The 23,268-nt window shown below is 37.7% G+C and overlaps 1 protein-coding gene across 1 annotated transcript in view; it reads left to right on the top strand.

The window, feature by feature from the left end:
- The window catches only part of SLC45A4 (solute carrier family 45 member 4), a 119,747-nt gene that overhangs the window by 49,020 nt on the left and 47,459 nt on the right, over positions 1-23,268 (top strand). Inside the window, exons 2-3 of the mRNA XM_020967049.2 lie at positions 6,151-6,257; positions 10,065-10,696. Coding sequence (XP_020822708.1) covers positions 10,453-10,696 — 244 coding nt within the window. The 5' untranslated portion in view covers positions 6,151-6,257; positions 10,065-10,452. The remainder of the gene's footprint in view (positions 1-6,150; positions 6,258-10,064; positions 10,697-23,268) is intronic.

Here is a 23,268-nt window from a genome sequence, read left to right as displayed (position 1 = left end):
CATAGAAATGTCATTTTGGTCTTCTTTGAGACCAGCTAACCCAGCTTTCATAAACTCAGTACTCCGCACTTTCTTGAATTTGTGCATTTCTTTGCTTGGGTCCTCAGGCTTGGAATGTCCTCCTTGTCTTTTTACCATTTAAAGCACACGCTTAAATGCTAATTCTTCTAGGATGTCTTTCCTCAGTTCATTTCCATCCTTTTCCTTCCTATACCTCATCGTATTTTCCTCTATAGTGCACTTGTAGCACTTTTATGTAATAGTTATTTATAGATTTATAATAGCCCCTTATCAAAATACATTTTAAGATAATAATGGTTGTATTGTCGTAAGTCTCATATTTTTCCCCAGTGTCAAGTACACAAATAATAAATATTTGAATAAAAATAAGGTTTCTTTAGGCAAGCCATAATCAAGTCATTTCACCTCTCTAGGCCTCATTTCTCTCCAAAAAAATGACAGGGTTGTTGTAGATTTGGGATCCTTGTAGAGGTTTGTGAACTTTTATGGGAGAACAAATTACATTTTCACTAGCCTCTAATTTCTTTTAATAATGAATATAGGCAGCAAACATTATTCTGAGAAAGCTTCACTAGACTGCCAAAAAAGGTTGGTCTTCAGCTTAGGGTTCTAATCTCAAAGATGAAGGTAAAGTTGGCATTATATGTAGTGTTCCATATTCCTATTCTTTTCACCTCCATAAAGAAGTGTACAGAGAGGCGCATTTTCCTACCTTTTAGGGGAACCAAGCTTGAACATTATAAATATACAACATTTGACAGCATCTGAATTTTTACAGATGAGGAAAAATTCTCCTCAGCAAATAACTGCCAAACAGATATTCATAAAACAGATTTGATCATATTAAAGTCTTCAGTAGCTTCAGTATTGCCTCTAAGATAAAATATAAAGTCCTTAGTCTGGAATTCAAAGACCTCCACAGTGAGGCTTAAGCTAATCTTTTCAGGCTTATTTAATGTTACTCCCCTTCCTGCCACTCTATTCCAGTTAGCTTACCCTACTAGTCATTTTCTTTATACACTATTCCATCTTCTGTCTTCCATTTCCCACTTCCCAGCTAGGTGATCTTTGTTTCATATGCTATTTTCTTACCTCTGCATCTGCATAGTTTTTTTCAGAGCCCCACTAATGTGCCAGTGGTTTCAGAAGTGAGGGTAGACCCCTTGGCCATGGGCTGATCCCAAAGAGTGTGTAATCATTGAATTGTATCAGGTGGGAAGATGGATCCATCACACCCTGTCCCAGAAGAACCAACTGACAAGAGGAAGGGACTGTAAATAAAGAGTGAACTTCTAGGGTGAGAAGTTTACTGTGGCATGATGGAAAAAGTCAAGAGAGTGGATGAATGGAGCCCAAAGAAAAATGAAGACCGGTCATGCAGTCTGTCTGGAAAAAATACGGGACTCATATTGAGATAACTTAAACTAATCATAAAAAATTTTCAGCAAGCTTTTCCACATAACAAATTGAAGGAAGTCACATGTTTTGGCATTAGTTACCATGAAATTAGAAGCAGGACAATAGAGGAAGTTGTTGATTTGAACAATTGTAGTTTCACTTGTCTGAGTGCATCTGAGAATCATAACAATTATTGTCACTGACTGTTCAAACAATCATCGGAACAAGCTCCAAGTTAGATTGCTTTTTTTCTTGTTTGGGGAAATCTGTGTTTCCAAGTTTTTTGCTGATCTGAAGTAGAATTTGGAAGAGTTGGTTGCAGTATAATGTGTTAACAGGGAATTTTAAATATATGTGAAAAACTGATTCCAAAAATATTGGCACAGCTGTGGAAGAGAAACTTGTTCTTTCATGCTTTCAGCATTGTTAAGGTTTTAATATAGTTGACTGGGAATTTGGGAGTGTATGTGGGTGGGCAGTATTATCTGTTCAGCAGTCAGTTGGACACTGTGGTCTGATTTGTTAGGAGCATTTTCCCTTTACCACAATTTGTATATTGTGGAAAGAGTTATGGTGTCTTGTACAATAAAAATACTTCCTTTATGATACGGAACTTTTACTTGGTGGTGGACTGAAATATAGGCTGTCCCTCACTTACCTATCCTAATGTTCAAAAAGCCCAGTGGTATAATGTAATAAAAAGAACAATGGCTTGGATTCAGAGTCATAGCATAGTAGGATTTAGAGACAGAAGTAACTTTAGCCAACTCCCTCGTTTTACAGAGGAGACTGAAACTCAAAGTGAGTGACTTGCCAGTACAAATCGGTTACAGTTCAGATGTTGACAATTAGTTGTTGCATCTGTGAGCAAGTCCCTTACCTTCTTTGTGCCTCACTTTACTTTTTCTGTAAAGCTGCTTTCCCTTCTCTGTTCTACCTGCTGCATTCTCTCCCTGTTCTTTCTCCCCCTTTGCTGGTCACAGCTGGGATAAAATTACTGAGCTTTTAAAGAATCATCTGTGTGTTTCTGAAGGTAGAAAGGGAAGAAATTATAAAAAAGATTGAAATGAAATGTAGAGCTGAGTTGTCTGTCCAGTCCATTGACTGGAACACATATATATTTTTATGAATAATGCCCCCTGTTCATGCTCCCTCCCAGTCAGACTTCTCCCTGGATATTTAAATTTTGCCACAAGTTTTATATATTTTTTTGATAATTTCTTCAATAGTTCACAGGGAAAATACTATTAATACTAATGTTCTGTTGGATTCTTTTAATCAACAAAAATCTGCTTTTTCTATACTGCTCTCCCACCCTCACTCCCAATTGAGAACAAAAGAAAAACAAATCACCTGTGAAACACAGCAAATTTCCATGTTGGCTATGTCCAAAAACATATGTCTTATTCTGTACTCCAAGTCCTTCACTGCTCAGGAAGGCAGTGGGTGAGCATATTTCATCATTAATCCTTTGTAATTGTGGTTGGTTGTTACACTGAACAGAGTGCTTAATTCTTACAAAGTTGTTTGTCTTTGCCGTATTGTCTTAGTATAATTTGTTCTCCTGGTTCTGTTTGCTTCACTCTGCATAAGTTCATATAAGTCTTCTCAGGTTGCTCTGAAACCAACATATTTTTCTATATCTTTGCATAGAGTAATTTTTTTCTTAGGACTAATCCGTCTCTTAGTCTATTCTCTCTGGTTTCCCCCTTCCCTTTTCTCTCCTATTTCTCTGTTGAGGGAAATACATTTATGTATCCTTTTTGAGTATGTATGTGTATGTATTATGAATATATGTCCATACATATGTATGCACGCTTATGTGTATTCTCTCATTTGCCCAATTTACCTGAGAGAGCAGTTCAAATTTTGCTGGATAAGTTATTCTTGGCTATAAACCTATATCCTTTGCTTTCTAAAATTTCATATTTCTAGTTTTCCACTCTTCAGGTAATCCTTATTGTGGTTCCTTTGTATCTGAATTCTTTCTTTGTGGCCGTTTGACCTGAGAGAGCACCATCTTTTGGCTATAATTTTCCTGGGAGTTTTCATCTGGAGGGCTCTTTTTTTTTTTTTGGAGGAGGCAACTGGTGTATTCTTTCTGTTTCGTCTTTGTCCTGTGATTCTAAGTGATTTGGGCAGTTTACTTATTTCTTGAAATATGATGCCTGTGCTTTTATTTTGCTCATGGCATTCAGGTAGTCCAGTGATTCTTGAATCTTGATCTGATTTTCAGGTTACTTGTTTTTGCTATGCAATACCTTAAATTTTCTTTTTATTTAGTCTTTTGACTGTATTTTACTTTTTTTTCTTGTTTCACGAGAGTTCATTGGCTTGTTTGTTCCATTCTAACTTGTTGCTTGGGCAGGATTTTGTACCTCTTGTGCCAAGCCGTTCTCTTTCCAGTTATTTCTTCTATACTTATTTTCTTTTCAATTTTTTCCTATAGTGCTTTCATTCTAAGAATTCTACTTGAATTTTTACCCAAGCCATGTTTTTCTTTCAGATTTTGCTGCAGTTGTTGCAGAATCATTCTCTTCCTTTGAGTTTGTGTCTCAAGTGTCTCTGTCACTCTTATGGCTTTTTAATGGGATTTGTATTTGTTCATTCTTCCAGCCTACTTTGTGACTTTAGGCTTGATGTTTATAGCGCTAGACTGTGCACTTCTAGAAGGAATTTCTAGACTGGTCCTGTTGCTGCTTTCTTAGGGTATGATTGTTGTGCTATTCCAGGATCTCAGGGAAAGCTTAGGCTAGGGATCATCAATCTTTTAGTGCTTCCAAATTAGTATGATACGTGTCAAAGTCTGATCACCTTTCCTCCAGGTCTGAGCTCTGCAAATTCTGTACCTCGGTCTGGGTCTGAGCAAGAATAGACTACGGTTGCTGAACTAAGCCAGTAGCAGCTAGCTGGGACTCTATGAGCAGCAGAATTGCAGGCTCCCCTTTTGGTCTGGTGTCCTGCCCTGATTATTGCTCTATGGGCTTCAGTCTAGGCGAGAAGCTGGAATTGAGAACGCTGTCTGCTCCTGATATCCAAGCTACATAGCTTTTGTTTGCTTCTGAACTTGTTTCTCTCTATTGATGGAGCCCAGGACCCCCATTATTTCTGAGTGCTTGTCCTATTCTAAGTCCTCCCTAGATAAATGACCTGTCACTGTATAGTAAGTAGTAAAATTGCCAAATGGAGTTTATTATTATGGGTCTGAGTTCTCCTTTTGCACTAGTGTATAGCCTCTCCCTAAGTGGTAGTATGCTTCTCATGGCCACTCTTGGCCAGGCTCTGTCCATTTTGTTTGCACGTAGACTTCTGTCTATCTCCTTATGCCACCCTGGGCAGGAAAAATTACTATGACTTTTTCTTGGCTTTCCCCATTGGAATTCAGTCTGGTGTGTTTTCTAGATGTATTTGGAGGAGTCTTGTGGGTTGGAGATACTGCTTCTTGCTATTCTACCATCTTGGCTCTGCCTCCCTCTTTTTTTTTTCTCCCCCAAGGTGGTGTATTTCTTTTTTATAACAGTTTTTAATTGGGAGAGGAATAGATAATTTGGAACATGGTCCACTTAAGGAAGTAGGGTTGTCTAGTGGGAATCTTAAGGTAACATGGGTACTGGAGTGGAGGCAATGACTATGGAGAAGTATCTCCCTTGATTTAAAAAAAAAAAAAGGAAGGAAGAAACTTGAGAAATTCAACTAACTTGTCATTTAAAAGCTCCTCCATACCCTCGATCTGCAGTTCTCAAAGGATATGCCATAATTTTCAGCTAAGTATGCCTTGAAAACCTGTGTCCTTACCCCAGCTCCATTTTTCCCCTGCCTTATATTTTCCATTTTGCTATCTAGAGGATCAAAATAGCAGCCTCTTTATGGAGAGGGAAAAGCTATCTCTTCTGTTGCTAGTCCTGGGAAAGTAAAGAGGGTATAATGAAGGTGGAAAGGTAGGGGAAGGGAAGAAAGGTGAAAGAATCCCAAGGCAAGAACTTTACTGCCTTCTTAGATGTAACATTCTCAACTTTCCATTTATGTTAATGTATGAGAATTACTGTTCTCTGGACTGTTAAACTTATTTGTAATCACTGTCCATGAAACATTCGTACATGAGTCAGTGAAGCATTTATTAAATGTCTTGTTATATGTCAGGCACTGTGGTAAGTGGGTGGTGGCAGAGACAAGCAAGGAAACTGTTCTTACCCATATGGAATTTGTTCTGTGGAGGAAAACAACATATATACAAATAAATAAATGAAAATACGTGTGTAGTCAGTACAGGGTAATTGCAGTGTACCAATCATACACTTATAGAAATCCTAGGGCTTTACAGAAATGAAACTGAGAATCATTGTTAGATAGAAGCTAGAGTCTTCTTGATATGATGGGGGAGAGCTGTAGGGTGCCCCATATAAAATAAGGAACAGTTTAGGTATTGTAAACTGAATTAGTGTGGTATCTTTAAAGGAAGCAGCACAATGCTTTCTGGGTTGAAAGTTATTTGTCTTTAAAGTCATAGTTTAGGCAAATTACCTAAGCTTTTTTGAAAAAGCTTTACCTAGACTCCTTGGAAACCATGCTAAGCTGCTTCTGTTCTATTGGTAAATACTGCCGCTCCTCAATTTGTAATATTGCACATGATTAAACCACATACAGTTGCCTAGTTTTTGATGAATTAGTATGTGTATTTATTAATTTTTAAACCAAAGATGCTAACAAGGTTTGTCATTTTCACCAATATAGATGACAGTGAAGTTACCTGTGTAAAAACTATTTACTGTGCCTCCACGTTTGCACTACTTGAGGAAGGGAAGCCAGCTGTTTTAATGCCCAGACTGCTTGAATGACAGGTAAACAAAAACCAAATTCATCCCATTTCATAAGTGCTTAACTAATAATACTCCTGGGGGGACCTAGGTATAATTTCCAAAGGAAGGTCACCTTGGTAGAGAGGAGACTGGCTTTGCCTTATTCCAGTCAACTACCATCTGATCAGCCCAGCTGTCTAGCTGTAGCCCTGTTCTGTTCCTGCAGGGGGCCCTGTCCTTAGAAGCTGAGCTGTATACTACCATGGAACCAAAACTGTCCCGTAGTAAAGGACATGCTGTCTAATGTCCAACATTGTTAAGAGCTGTGTCCCCATTTTTTATTGAAGTTTACTTGCCTTAGAAGAGCTCACATCACCCAAGTAGTAAATGCTGTAAAATAAAGGGTGAGAAATTTTATATATTCCTTGATAAAATGTATTTGATGATAATATAGCATGTTACATTTCTATAATATTTTATTGAAGAAAATGTCAATCTTTGAAATCTGAAAAATGATGTTAAAAAGAAACAAATTGAAGTAAAAAATGAAATATAAAATATGTTTTAACGTTGTCTTCAGAATTCTGAAACTTTCATGTTAGTGGGATTAATAATACCAAATTTATATCTGAAAGTTCTGTTAGTGTGTCTACCACAATTGGAAACCACGGGTTCTGAAAGTTTTTTTTTTTTTAATTTTTAGGCCTATATCTTGCCTGTTTTTTACACTAAGCTATTATGAAATAGACTTTTCTTAACCTGTTGAGTGTTTATATGTAATACCTGATTCTCTGAATTCATATGTAATTGGGAAGACTCAAAAATGAAGTGGAATATTAGACATGTAGCTAAGAACTAAAAATTTTAGTAAATCGGCAATATGAAATGTTAAGGTTTTTGACAGAAAAGACCTTAAATGGGAGCTTGGTTGTTACTATATGAATCTTTTTACAACTTAAATATTGAGTGCTTTCTGTAAAATATATCAATTGACTATAAAAGATCCTTGACTAGGAGTAGTGCTTAAGTATCTTGCCAAAGCAACATCATCTTTGTGTGGCTAATCTTCTGTTACAGGGAACTTAATAAACTAGTACATCTTTTTCAGCTCTACATCAGAATTAGGATGCAGATGGTCGTATTATGATAAAGAAATGTAAATTGTGTCACATGTAAGGGAAGTTTCATCAAGAAATCTCTTTGAAAATATAACATCTAAACTAGTTGTTAGTCATTATAAAGCTGTTCATTAAGGAACATTGAGAGACTTTTCATATTCTATAACATGCAGGAGTTAGGGAACTTTAAAAAACAAACACAATCTTATTCCTCCTGATTTCACAACCAGTGTCATAACCATGTATTTATAATCAGGGAGTGCTGCCTGCTTTTCATCTTCTAGAGAAATTAAGCTGATAATCAGGGACCTAGCAGCAGCTCAGTGGCTCAGTTTTCAGTAGATGGGGAAGAAGAAGACAGAGCCTTCTTGAAACAGAACTATTTATTTGTTCATTAAATCCCCATGATCTCTTAGAAAACTAATTATTTTGTAGTTTAGATAACACTACAGTTGATCTGTTTACCAGTGCAAATATGGATCATTTTATTTAGAGGATGGATGTGTTGGCTTTTTTCCTAATAAGGAGCAGATTTTCTTTTATCCTTGTGAATTTCAAATTAATGTTGAGTTCACTTGAGAATATGATTTACAGATAAATTCATATGTTTTATTTTAAGATATGAATGATTCAAGAATTGTAGGTGTGAGAAGAATAGGAAATCTTAATTTTATTTGAGGTATGTAAATGGAAGTCTGACTTAAAAATTTTGTTGCTGTTCAGTGAGTTTTTTCAGTCTTGTCCAAAACTCTTCGTGACCCCATTTGTTGTTTTCTTGGCAAAGCTACTGAAGTGGTTTGCCATTTCCTTCTCCAGTCCATTTTGCAGATAAGGAACTGAGGCAGACAGAGTTAAGTGACTTGCTGAGGACCATTTGAGGCGAGATTTGAACTCAGAAAGAGGTCTTCATGACTCTAGCACTCTATCCACTTTGCCACCTAGCTGCCTTGCTTAAAAAATACATATTAGATATTTTGAAGTATAGGGAAAGTGATAAGACTTGTATAAAATTTGGGAGATATAATAGGACCAAGAATGTCTCAGGAATGGTTGAGCCAAATAAGAAAAAGAAAGCTTAAATTAAACTTCATCCTGGTATAAAGGGTCCTTTTAGTACAGTGATTCCTGAACCAAAGTAATAAAAATTATACTTCTGAGTACTTTCTGGCCTTCTCTAGGAATTTGTATCTTAGTGGTGTGTTTTATTCTAACTGAATGAAGCTTTAACTGAGTTAGAGGATATGACTGAAACAAATTTGTTTACATAGTATTTAAGTGTTTACAGAGTTCTTCATAGAAACTCTATGAATTAGGTGGTATGTATGACATCTTGAGGCATCTTCCATTTCTGTGACTAGTATGGTAGAATCTCAGTTAAATGGAATGGATGTAAATGTGAGTTTTGGTTAGAAATTTTCTTTTGTTTTACTGAAGGGGGAAAAACCTTTTGACGATCTCTTCTTCCTAAGCTTGTAGTAATAATCATTTAATTTTCCTTTGAGCCAGAGTGTTGTCATTCTTAAAGACTGTTATCATCACTGTATGGTTATGATTGTGTGTGTGTGTGTGTGTGTGTGTGTGTGTGTGTCTGTATTAACCACAGGCCATGCATATCCTCAAAGGCTTTTCATAGGTTCAGAGCTGGAAGGGGTTGTAGAAAGAAAGGTAAGTGACTTTTTTAAGGGCACACAGGTAGTAAGTAGCGCAGCCTGAGATGTACACCCAGGTCTTCTGACTGCAAATCCAGTGACCTGGGAAGGAGAGAGGGACTAGGCTGTCTTGGGAATATGTGAGAATACATTATCTTCTTGTTAGGAAGGAGATTTGTTTCTTCCTCTTAAATGTTGACTAAGTTGGGGGTTAACATTTGGAGGAGGAGAATTCTAGTTAGTTCCCATTCACTTAATCAAGGTTTAATTCTTATTAAAAGATTTTTTTTAAATAAAGCTTATTTCCACAAAGTATAGAATGATAGGCCATTAAAGTGACGTTGTTGTATTTTGAGGTTGGCATAGCAGAGAACTTACCTACTGGCCACTTGAGTAGGCATCAGGACCTGATTTTATTTGCTCCACCCTTCCATGGAAGACCTAAAGAATTTTCCCCCCAGTGTTGATAGGCATTTAAAGGATCTGTTGTCTACTTAAATTAGATGAATATGTTTGTACTGTATAATACTTATTTGAGGGAAGGAGTTTGAAGGAACTCTTACCCTCAGCATGTTATTTCTCTTCTCCCATCCTTCCTTTTTATTTTCCATTTTCCTTCATTCATTATTCCCAGTGTAAGATCTCTGAATTTAAAGTGGGAAAAGGACCCTAGAGATCCAGCCCATCCTTAATATTTTGAGGAATCTGAGGCCCAGAGAAGTGAAGTGACTTGCCCTGGTCACATAGATCCCATGTTTTGGTTTGGTTTTTTTTGTTTTTTGTTGTTGTTTTGCCACCATGCCACGCTTTCTTTGTGTTAAGAAAATGTTGTACTTCTTGTAAATATTTGTCGTTCTCTACAGATAGATTCTGTATCAGTTCTTGAGGCCAGAGAACATTCACCAGATGGCTTTTTAAGTACCTTTCAAAGATCAGTTCTGTGGACAATTTAGCCAGCTAGCAACTGGGGAAAAGAGAAGTTTCTTGAAAAAAGAGTCCATTGAAGAGACACATAGGCCATTCTAGCTATTGCCTTTCTCACTGACTTTTTTGTTCTGGTTATTTTTTTCCCTTTTTTGCAGATTAATCAGTCACTCGATGGGGATTAACAGTGGACCACCTTTTTGTGATACCTTTCCACCTGTCTGTAGCAAGAAAAATAATTTCAGCACCTCTTCAATAATAATGATGAAACTGGTATTAACTGAATGGCAATTATGGATTTTTAACTCTAATTCACAGTAAACCAGCAAGCCATATGTTTAAAGCCCTACCAAATACCATTCTCTTTTGCTGCATGTCTCAGACATAGGTGAGAAGTTCTGAGATACCCGTTTGTACAAAGAGGAATGTGTTAACCTACATGAGGAACGTGACAGAAGCTGAAAGAGAAGACACCTTAATTTATCATTAAAGATATATGATAGTATTATTTATATAGGTAGAATAAAGATATATATTTTGGTGGTAATGAAAATGGCTCCTCAGAATGCCGACTCGGAGTCTATGCAAGTCCAAGACCTCGCTGCACCAGCCCCAGACCTTCAGAAATCTGAAAATAAAGGGAATGAGAACCACGATGAGACAGTTAGCGAAGGATCCATAGACCGCATACCAGTTCGCCTTTGGGTGATGCATGGGGCAGTAATGTTTGGCAGGGAATTCTGTTATGCCATGGAAACAGCTTGGGTCACACCAATATTGTTGCAAATTGGTAAGTGTTGTCTATCCCTGTGTGTATAATTTATAAACATGATGTAGATGAAATTTAAATAATGATTTTACTAGGTGAGTAACGGATCTTGTAATTTATTCTGCTCATTTAATAAGTAGAAAAAGCATGGTCATTGGAGTTAAGTCTAAAATGCCATAAATCAAAGTCCTTGCATTGTATCACATAGGCTTATCTGTGCTAAATACCTTCCTTTACCCATTCTCTTATATTTTAAACTATGGTCAGGTCACTGGACCTGACCTTCGCCCTGCACTCATTCTGTAGTATGACTCATAGAGGCAGGAACATTATGACAAAATGGAAAGTGGTAGATAGGCCATAGTCATAGGACTTCAGAACTGGATGATTATTTAAATGTGATTGACATCAGGAAGCTATCAGAAGTTTCCTTAACCGTTGAATAGTTAAGATGGATTTAGTAATGTGAATCAGAGTGCTGCATCAAGGAAAATTAGTGTTTACATTTTTCCACAATAAATCAGCTTTTAAAGCACTTGTCTGCACACAAACAGACTCACTTGGTCCTTACAACATCCCTACAAAATAGTCACATTTCTGTAGGGCTGTAGTATTTTACCAAGTGCAGGTGTGGCAAATGTTTCAACTTGCATGTCTTACGTATGTGGAAACTGATATTTAGAGTACTGAAATGAACTAGAAAAATAGAGCAGCAGTGGCCAGGTAGATTATGATATATACAGACTCAGTAGCTTGAAAAATATAATGTAATTTAATTCATTTACTATCCCCATTTTACTCCTAGAGAATGACTTAAGTTCCAGAAAGAATCTGGCTTAATATTTTAATTTTTCCCTCACCCACATATAAGGCTTAGTATTTGAGGGGTTGGTTTCTTTTTTCTTTTTTTTTTTACCCTTTTTCCCCACACTTAATTTTCCCATACATTAATTTTTCCAATTAATAGTATTTTATTTTTTCCAATTACATGTAAAGATAGTTTTCAACATTCACTTTTATAAGATTCTGAGTTCCAGTTTTTTTCTCCCTCCTTTCCCTTCTCCTTCTCCAAGATGGCACACAATCTGATACGAGTCATACATGTACAATCATATTAAACATATTTCCACATTAGTCATCTTGTAAAAGAAGAATCAGAACAAAAGGGGAAAACCACAAGAAGAAAAAAAAAAAGAGAAAATAGCATGCTTCAGTCAGCATTTAGACTCCATAGTAGAGTGGTGTATCACTGGAACAGGTTAGGTACAAGAAGACACAGTAGTCAATGACTATAGTAATCTGCTGTTTGATAAACCCAAAGATGCCAGCTTCTTAGACTCACTGTTTGACAAAACTTCTGGCAAAACTGGAAAATAGTATGGCAGAAACTAGGCATAGAACAACATCTTACACTCTATACAAAGATAAGGTCAAAATGGGTACGTGATTTAGATGTAAAGGGTGATACTATAAGCAAATCAGGAAAGCAAGGAGTAATTTACCTGTCAGATCTATGGAGAAGGGGATAATTTTTTTTTTTGAGGGAGGTGAGGCAAACGGAGTTAAGTGACTTGGCCAAGGTCACACAGCTAGTAAGTATCAGGTATCTGAGGCTGGATCTAAACTCAGGTCCTCCTGACTCCAAGGCTGGAGCTGTATCCACTGCATCACCTAGCTTCAGAGAAAATTTATGACCAAACAAGAGATAGAGAATACTGTGAAATGCAAAATGGATAAATTTGATAACATTAAACTAAAAAGTTTTTGCACAAACAAAAGCCAATGCAACCAAGATTAGAAGGGAAGCAGAAAACTGGGAAACAATTTTTTACTGCCAGTGTTTCTGATAAAGGCCTCATTTCTCAAATATATACAGAACTGAGTCAAATTTATAAGAATACAAGTCATTTCCCAACTGGTAAATGGTCAAAGGATATGAACAGCCAGTTTTCAGAGGAAGAAATTAAAGCTATCGTAGTCACATGAAAAAATGCTCTAAATCACTTGATTAGAGAAGCGCAAATTAAAATAACTCTGAGGTACCACCACACCTATCAGATTGACTAATATGAAAGAAAATGAAAATGATAAATTTTGGAGAAGATGTGGGAAAATTTGAACACTAATGCATAATGTTGGTAGAGTTGTGAACTGTCAACCATTCTGGAGAGCCATTTGGAACTATGCCCAAAGGGCTATAAAACTGCATACCCGTTGATCCAGCAATACCACTAATAGGTCTGTATCCCAAAAAGATCATTAAAAAAAAAGTGGAAAAGGACCTACATGTGCAAAAATATTTATAGCAGCTCTTTTAGTGGTGGCAAAGAGTTTGAATTTGAGGGGATGACCATCAGTCAGAGAGTGGCTGAACAAGTTGTAGTATGTGAATGTAATGGAAGACTATTGTTCTGTAAGAAAAGATGAGGAAGTGGACTTTAGGAAAAATCTGGAGAGACTTATGTGCGCTGATGCTGAGTGAAGTGAACAGAACCAGGAAAACATTGTACACAGTAACAACAACATTGTGCGATAATCAACTTTGATAGAATTCTTCCCAGCAATACAGTGATCTAAGACAATTCCAAAAGACTCATGATGGAAAATGCTACTCATATCCAGAGAAAAACTATGAGATTAATCTTAAACAACAAATCACTTTTGTACCTCTTGAGTTTTGTAGGAAGAAAAAAGGCCCTGCAATTCCAGGAACTTCAGTACTTATAGTAGAATTTCTGCATTTTTAAGGACACATACCAAAGCTCATTGAGATAATCCATAAAAATACTAGACTTGGAGTCCAAGAATCTGGGTTTGAACTCAAGTGCGTTAATTCCTTGTGTGACTTTGGTCAAGTCATAGTTGGCAGAGCTTTTAAAGTATGACTGTTTATGCCATATTGATGTCTGGTTTGTAATTTCTGTAATGTTTTCTTATGATGTATGTTAGGATATATTTACGTAATTCTTAAAATTTCACATTGGCAGGTGCTGTCTTTCAGGAATATAAATGGAATGATACTATTTCTTTCTAGAAAATTTATACATAGCTATATTAATGACTAAGGGCTTGTAAGGATCTTTATGTATTGAAAACTCATTCTGTGCTCCTTCACAGAATCTGAGTTAGCATTCTGATACAGTACCATAAGGGACAGAGCCATAAGCACCTCTTCTCACTCTGAGAGAACCACTCAAGGTTCACTCTTGCTAGGCAGTTTAGAATTGGCTACTTTGTGTATGCCCAAATTTTTAAATTCTTTTCTCTTGCTTTCACCCCTGAAACCAGGTAAGAAGTTCTCCCCTCTTTGCCCAAAGACAAGTTCATAGATAAATGTCCATCTGGGCCCAAAGAGCTCCATATTACCAGAGATCATAGATATGACATTTCATATGTCACTATTTTAGCCAGCCTCGAGTAAAGGAAGAAATATTTCATTCTCACATTTCTCATGGACCTTTGACCATTTACTGGTCTCAAAGATGCCAAAGTATAGATCTTGAAGCAGAAGTAATAGATTATAATTTGCTTTCCACCAGTCACTACCCTGGAATGCCCCAAAAGTACAGAACATATCCAACATTTGGTCAGAAATTGGACTTTTCCTATTCACAAATGTAAGGTGAGAGGCCATTAAAAGTTTTTTGTTCTGAACTTAAAACATGTTTCCATGGACATAGCAAAACACAGAAAAGATTCTGCATGAAACTGTAAATCTTTATGTGGTTTTCTTAGTTCTGTGTGTTTTGCTCTCTTGATAATTCCTATAAACCTTTCCACATTTCTCTGAATTCCTCAATTCTTTCTTACTGCAGTGTTCTGTCACATTCATAACCACACCTACATATTCCAGTAGCTTTTACTTTTTCAAATTAAAATATCACACCCTCGACTTTTATATAAAGACCCAGATCAGAGCTTTCACTATAGACATCTTAACTGTAAAAGTGAGTTGCTTTAAGAAAAATATCAATTGGCTCAGATTTTTGTAATCTATCCAATAGCTCATAGATGCTCAGATTCCTTAACAGGCTGGCTAATATGGCAATTCTTTAATAAACCTTTTTTTGGCTAAAAAAACCAAAAGGAAAATATAAATTATTTGGATAAAAGAAAGACAATGGTGATCTAGAATTTTAAATAAGTGTTCCTTTTTTTTTTTGGTGAGGCAGTCGGGGTTAAGTGACTTGCCCAGGGTCACACAGATAGTAAGTGTCAAGTGTCTGAGGCTCTAAGACCAGATCTCTATCCACTGCGCCACCTAGCTGCCCCTATAGTGTTCTGTTTAAGGCATGTAATATTGTTATTTAACTTCAGTGGAATATGGGATACTTCTTCATTCACAAATAGCTACTACTCTTACTGCTTATAAATCAGTGACCAAGGGCCTCTTTGAGCCTCATACAGCATTATGAGGCCATAAGTTATAGGTAGGTTTTGATCTGCCTAATGGAAGGAGTTCCCAGTCAACCAAATCAGACAATTGTCAGATTCTTATTTTGTATCAAGTTTTAGTGAACAAACAAAAAAATACCCCAAATAGACTCTGCCTGAAAGAAGCATGCATTCTAAAGGATGAAGAGGATGATGCAAGAATATGAACATATTTAGAGAACAAACAAAATTTTAAAAAGGTAGTTTAAGTGGAGAAGTTACTTGAAGCTGGCCCTTAAAGAACCTTGAAGGAAAGTATGGAGCCAAGAGGCGGGTGAGGAGAGGATATATTCAAGGCTGGAGGGATAGTCTGTGTAGAGGTACAGATATGGAAAATGAAGGATCTTGTGTGAAGAACAATAACAAAGACAATTTAGAGAGTTAAGGAAAGAGTATAGTACTATGTCATAACTCTGGAAGGTTAGGTTGGGAAGAGCTTTAAATGCCCAACAGAAGAGTTTATGTTTGATCCTAGAGATAACATGGAGTTAAATGAGTAATGAGGTCAGACTTGAAAATAACTTTGGCCATGTATAAGGTGGGTTGGGATGGGCAGAAATTTGAGGCAGAGCTCTTAGGAGGTTCCTTATGAGGACCTGGAATAGGGTGGCAGCTGTCTGAGGGAAGAAAAGGGTTCAGTTCCAGATGAATATTTACTCATTATCTTTGGTCTGTTGAGAAGTAGGAAGAGTGCAGACTTAGATTCGAGCTTGGCCAAGTTATAAGGTACATTACAAATTTCTAGTGCATAAAGAAATAATTGCACATGCGAAATTTAGGTTTTAAGTATAGAAAACTTAATTCAGATCAAACTAGTTTAGAATGAAATCAGTTTGGCTCTTAAATCAGTAAAAAATGTTAAGACAATTTCTGCAAACTTTTAGTGTCTTTCTGTTTATAACATTGAAGTTCCATTTTTGAAGTTGTCTGATGAGAGCTATGATATTGAAACATCATGTATTGTCTGGTGCAGTAATTTAAATCCTTCATTACTCTTCATTCTCTAAATCTCTATTTACCTGCCTTGATTTCTTTGTCAAGGCAAATATGAGCCTTTAATTGTTATAGTTATGCCCTAGAAATTTGTAACTTGCCTTGTACTAAATTGAAGTTAGCCTGAGAATGAACTTGTTACCCCAGTAAACTTTTCCTGGGGCTAATTTTTCCTTTAGCATAGTGCCAGTCACTATGCTAAGTACTGGGACACAAAAGAAGGGCAAAACCAGTCCCTGTCATCAAGGATATTACATTTCAGTGGAGGAGAAATACAAATAATTAGGTACATCTAGATTCTTACAGAGCTGGAAGGTATTATGAGAGAGGAAGACACTAGCAGCTAAAGGGACTGGGAAAAGCCTCCTGCAAAAGATGGGATTGAAGGAAACCAGAGGAACTAAGAGATAGAGGAGACAGCCAATGACCCCATGTTCAAGTAGAGTCACTGCAGCTAGGCTTAATTGTAGATTGTATGGAGGGTAGTAGAATATAAGAAAACAAGAAAGAGAAAGGCAAATTATGAAGAGCTTTTAGTCAAACGGGAAAGAATGAAGGAAACAAGCATTGAGCAAACTCTTTATGTGCCAGACACTATGCAGAGTACTTTACAAATATTATCTGATTTGATCCTCACATCAACCCTGGGAGAGATAGTTACTCTACTGTACCCAGTGCTGTTGAGGAAGCTGAGGGAAGTAGGGTAAGTAGCTTGCCTCGTGTCACACAGTAAATATGAGATGGCATTTGAACTCAGTCCCTCCTGATTCTAAGCCATTTTCTATCCACTGTACCACCTCGTTGAGTTCACATTTGATCCTGGAGTAATACAGAGCTCCTGGAGTTTGTTGGGCCAGGGGGTTGGCTGACATGATCATAACAACACCTTATAACACAGAAAATCACCTTAGCAGCTGAATGAAGAATGGATTAGAATGGGGAGAGACTTGAGGCAAGGTGTCAGGAGGCTGTTGCCACAGTCTAGTTGAGAAGTGATGAGTTGAAGTGAGTTTGTGAATGTGTAAGTAGAGAGAAATAGGTGTATACAACAGATGCTGTGGAGATAGAAACAGCATGATGTGGTAATTCAAGATTTTGAGTATGTAGGGTGAGTGAGAAAGAAGAATCGATGTTGCCGACTAGAAAGATCATGTTGCCCTGAACAGCGATAGGGACTTTAGTGAGAAGAGAGAGGGTTTAGGGTTCTGTTTTGGTTGAGTTTGAGCTTCCATCTAATTCCAGATGTTCAGTGGTGATATGGAACTAAAGTTCAGGGGAGAGAGAAAAACACCAGAAATATGAATCTGAGGTTTATCTGCATAGAGATAATAATTAAACCTGCAGGAACTGCTTAGATCACCAAGTGGGATTATAACAGAGAAAAAAAGATGTTTCCAGACAGACTGGAAGACTCTCCTCCAGTCCATTCTTCTCCTACCCCACCCACATCAACCCTAATGGCTCCTTTTAACTTCCAAGATCAAAAGAAAAATCTCACCTGGCTTTTAAAGCCCATCGCAACTTGGCTCCTTCCTACCTCCACAATCTAATGGCACTGCCCTTTTTCTTCTTCCCACAACACACTTTATGCCTTTTCACTGGCAATTTCCATGCCTCAACTTCTCTTCCATCTAACCTCTGCTTTTTTACTTCCCTGGATTCCTTCAAACTCAACTTAAATCCTACATTCTAAAGTTTCCTCCCATTTACCCTGTTATATATCTTATATGTACATAGTTGTTATCATACTGTCTTCCACAGTAGAACATAAGCTCTTTGGCACCAAGAATTATGTTTTTGCCTTTTCTTAATATCCCTAGCACTTAGCAGCGTCACTTACCTGTAGTAAGTACTTGTTGACCAACTGAGCACACCATTTGTTCATCTAAAATCAGTGAAGGAAAGATAGAGGAGAAAGACAGATGTTGGAATAATGAGAGATAAGTTACTTGAGAATGACCTCAGTTTTTAAAGTAAAATATGAGAAAGGGTCTGCAGCTGATATGGAAGGGGGGAGGGAACTTTAGTTGGCCTGAGGAGAGAGGAGGTCTGTAACAACTGTGGAAATCGGGATATCATATCAGGGAGGAAGAGAATGTTTTCCTTGCTGCAGTGAAGGCCTAGTTGATACTACATAATAGGAATTTGTAGGAGACTCTTCCCTACCATTAAGATTTGTAAGTGCTATTATAAATATTATCTCATTGCATCTTCAAATCCTCACAACCATCCTGGGAAGTAAGTTCTATTTATTTTCCCCATAATACAGATGAGGATACTGAAGCAGACATAGGGTAAGTAATTTGCCTAGGGTCACACTGCTTGTGAGTTTCTGAGGCCACATTTGAACTACTAAGAGGGATGAGGAAAGGCTTGAAGTTGGGTTCTTGCCATTCACGCATTTTGGGTGCTGAATTGAGACCTTATCTCTTAAAAGAAATGTTAATAGTAATTTTTCTTACAGATTGTCACACTGGGTCTGAAAACTATTTTCCAGTTTTCCAGTTCTCTTATAAGCTTAGCTTCACTGAAAATTTTAAATGATCTTGCTTTTTCACTTCCTATTTTCTGTTTCTCTAATTCTGACTTTGCTTTTTTATTGTTGTTTCATCATTTTAAAATAGGGCTCTGTCCTTAAAATCATAGGATCTAGAAGATAGGGGACCTTAGAGGTCATCTGATCTAATAACCTTATGATAGATGAAAAAAAAGTCTGAGGAAAGGGAAATCAAGTTTTACTCAAAGTGGCAAAGCTTACAGCTCAGATCCAAGTATTGCCCTCTGTGCAACAATTTACTGCTGTTTTTGTATTCTCTTTGAGTCATTGTAGTGCACGAGCTTATCTTTGAAGTCCAGATCAGGGTTTTGGACATTATCTCAGCCGACCGCCTCTGGAGATAGAAAAAGGTATTTTCTGATCACATGCCTGATGTGACAGTCTAACATGCCAGGCATTCATAAAAAGAAATAGCCGTGTCATTGTATGTGAATTTGTGTGTTGTGATTTTGGCTACACAAAATCTGACTCGAAGGGTGACAGAGAAAACTGGATACCTCCCGTGTCACTTGGTAGCTACAGGCTCCTTTGCAAGTCACTTGCTCCCATGCTTTTTAGCACGGAGTTTTCAGCAATGTTGTCAGACACCTTCTGTGAGGAAAAAAAGGCTTCAAAGTCAGTTACTGCACTGGTGGGAAATTATTTAACTTGAAAAGGCTGCCTATAAGCCAAGAATAAAGTGGAAGGAGTGTTGGTGCATGATTTTTGGTTTGCAGGTGATTGTGCACTCAATGCAGCCTCTGAGGCTGAGATGCAACAAAGTATGGATTGATTACAGTTTGTGCTAATTTTTGCCTAATAATTAACACCAAGAAAACAGAGATTCTCCACCTGCCAACACTACACCCTCCGTACATGGAACCATCAGTTATAACAAATGGAGACATTTTGACTGCTGTGGCAGTATACTTTCCAGAGATCTTCTCATAGCTAATGAGGTTGATACATGCATTGCCAGAGCTAGCTCAGTATTTGGGATGCTCCCAAGCAAAGTGTGGCAGAGAAGAGATACTAGGCTGCCTACCAAACTGAAGAGCCATTGTGCTGATATTATCATTGTGTGCCTGTGAAACCTGGACAGTATACTAGTGCCAGGCCAGGAGACTGAACCACTTAAATTGGAATTGTCTTAGGAAGATTCTGAAGATCACCTGGCAAGATAAGGTACCAGACAGCAAGATCCTTTCTTGAGTAGAACTGCCAACCATTCAGACTCTGTTGCAGAAAGCACAGTTCTGATGAGCTGGCCACGTTTTTCAAATGCCAAGCATATGTTTGCCTAAGACTGTTTTATGGAGAACTCATACAAGACAAGTGCCCACATGGAGGTCATCACAGAAGAAGTGATACAAGGACACTCTCAAGGTCTCTCTGAAGAACTTTGGAATTAATTGTGAGACACGGGAGGCACTGACAAAGGACTTCCAGCATGGCTTGCCTACATCAAAGAAGGTATTGTGCTGTATGAGTGAAGCAGAATTGAAGTAGCTCAAGAGATATGTGAGAAGTGCGCATTTAGAGACATCTCTCCAAATGTTGATATGGACTATTTGTGCCCAACCTGTGATAGAGCTTTCCAAATTTGTATTGGTCTAATCAGCTACAGTTGGATACACTGTAACACTGTACACTGTACGTTGACCCCAACATAGTGATGTAATTTTGATCATCTTCAAGAATAAAGGGCAGCAACTAGCAAACCCAAGTCATTTAAATGCTAAGCTTTATTGTTTTCCTCTGGAAAATGGGGATGACATTTGTACTGCTTGCCTCAGAGTTGCTGCTAATAATAAATAATAATAGCTAACATTCATATAGCACTTAGTGCCATACAGGCAGCTACCGTCTTCTATGTGCCAGACTATGTGGGCAGCTAGATGGCACAGTAGATAAAGCATGGGCCTGGAGTCAGGAAGACTTATCTTCCTGAATTTAAATCAGGGCACTTACTAATTGTGTGACCCTGGGCAAGTCACTTAACCCTGTTTGTCTCAGTTTCCTCATCTGTAAAATGAGGTGGAGAAGGAAATGGCAAACCACTCTACTATCTTTGCCTAGAAAACCCCAAATAGGGTCACAAAGAGTTAGACATGACTGAAATGAGTAAACAACCACAGCAAAAAATGTGCCAGACACTGTGCTGAACGCCTTACAGTGATGATTTCATTTTATTTTCATAACAGCCTTGGAAAGTAGGTGGTATTTTTTTATCCCCATTTAACAGTTGAGAAAATTTAGGCAAACAGGCTAAGTGATTTGCCCAGGATCATACAGCTAGGAAGTCTTTCTGATTTCAGGCCTGGTGTTCTATCTGCTGCTCCACCTAGCTTAGCTGTTCTTCCCTGCTTTTCCTCTTAATGAAATTGCTGGGCTGTATAAATTTTTTTTTTAGAGGTAATCTATACACACTTTTACTTCATTTTCTGAGTTTGTCAATTCTAGGCATTTTTCTTCTGTTGTGTTACATTATGACCCAGGTTTTGACTTTTTTTGGGGAGACATCATCCTTAGCTTGTCTCTGCCTCTTGTCTGCTTGTATAGAAAACATTAATGCTAATGCTTTTTAACTCTTTTAGATTGTTGCTCACTTCTACATAGTTGCATTTAGTGTAGTTGTAATTAGTTCTCTCTTTTGTTTCTTTGGTGAGACTTGTCCTCACAGATTAAAGTTATTCTATTCTGTCAGTTCTGCTGTGCAGGGCACAGATTTTACTCTCATAATTTTCATTTCTCTTTTTAACTACTCAGGAACAGCATGTTATGGTTCCATGTTCTCTTCACATTCCAGAGTGCTCTGTCTCATCAAGTGTTGAGTCATTTTCCTTTGTTTTGCAGTATTAATTTACAAAGGTCTAAAGTGATTTGCTAGATCTGGAGGCCATATTTCCTTCTGCTATTAATGTTTTTCCTTCATGTTATCTTCAAGGTCTTTGCATTTTCTTCTTCCACTGATCTTTCATAATTTGGTTTTTTTTTCTTCCTTTAGTTCTCCCTATTGCTCATTTTCTGACTTCTCCCCTATGATGTTGCTTTCCGAGAGGCTGGATTTCGGAGCATTTCCAGCCTCCTCCCATGATGATGAGTCATGGTTCACCATCCAAGCTGGATGCTTTGCTCTTTTGGTCAGGGTTGGTGGAGTACTGCACAGCTCCCCATACAGAAAGTATCCTGTCCCATTCACTCTCATTACCTGGGCTTTTTGGCCTTGCGGTTCATAGTACTGCCATGCTGGTACTATTGCAACTTGAGAGGATTTTTCCTTTTTTCTTTTTTTTTTAAATTATTTTATTTTGATTTATCAACAATCACTTCCGTAAGCTTTTGAGTTTTAAATTTTTCTCCCCCTCCCTTCCTAAGATACAGGCAAGCTGATATAGTCTTACTGTACATTCGTATTAATCATATTTTCACATTAGTGATGTTGTAGGGAAGAATTAGAACCAGTAGGAGAAACCACAAGAAAAAGGAAACAAAACAAAAGAAAAAATAACAAATAGTATGCTTCGATCTGCATTCAAACTCCAAAGTTCTAAGTCTGTCAACGTTAGTCATCACATAACGTGGCTATTACTGTGTACAACATTCTCCTGGTTTTGCTCGCTTCACTCAGCATCAGTCCATGCAAGTCTTTCCAGCTTTTTCTGAAGTCTGTCTGCTCATCATTTCTTATAGCACAATAGTATTCCATTACATTCATATACTACAACTTGTTCAGCCATTCCTCCATCGATGGGCATCCTTTGAGAGGATTGTTCTAAGGAGTGCAGATGTACGTCTTGCCACTTTCCTCTGTTCCTCTGCTCTCTTGCAGAGACCTTTTGGAGTATAGGGTGCTGTTGTGGTGCTAACTGCCTCAGCAGATGTCTGCAGTTTGGAGTGTGAATCTCCATGGTACTGGAAAGGAGGTGGGGACTAAGATGTGAGGTTATCTTTTTGCTATAAATCCCTGAATTAGGTTGGCTAGTGCAGCCTCAGTGCTGATAGCATGGTACTGAGTGAGCTTTAGGAGGTGTTAGTTCGTGGAGTTTTGGGGTTTTTTCCCCCCCTACCTTTGGAGTTCGTAGTGTTCTAGACCATAGAGACAGCACAACTTGTTTTATCTTTGATGCATAGTTTCTGTTTGGGAAGGTTTTGAGGGGTTGTGAAGATCAAAGAAAAGATTTGGTCCTCCATCTTGTTGGTCACATGACCCAGCTAGTCTAGATAATTTTTAAAAGTCTCAGCTTTAAATCCAATAGGTCTACAGTCCAACCCCACAGGGAATCCTCCCTACAGTATTATCAAACACATAATCTCACCTTTTCTTTGGTTAAAAGGCAAATAGTGCTGTAGAACTTTTTTACATCCTTTGCATGGCAGACTACTTTACTTGACCCTGAATAACTTATGCTTTTTCAGCAAGGGAGTGATATAATCAGAGTTAGGCTTTAGGAAGATGAATCCCATAGTGCTGTGAAGAATCTCCTTGAAGAAGGTGCATTTAAGCAAAGAGACAATATATATTATAACATTTTGGGAAAATATTGATTAGGACCTGATATAGAAGGGGTATAATGACAATGCAGAAAGAGGGGAAATGGGAGAGATTGCTGAGGTAGGATGCATGTAA

Source organism: Phascolarctos cinereus, unplaced genomic scaffold, assembly GCF_003287225.1.
Source record: "Phascolarctos cinereus isolate Bilbo 61053 unplaced genomic scaffold, phaCin_HiC Scaffold_4;HRSCAF=312, whole genome shotgun sequence".
NCBI classification, from domain to species: Eukaryota; Metazoa; Chordata; class Mammalia; order Diprotodontia; family Phascolarctidae; genus Phascolarctos; species Phascolarctos cinereus.
This window is presented reverse-complemented; position numbering and strand designations above follow the sequence as displayed.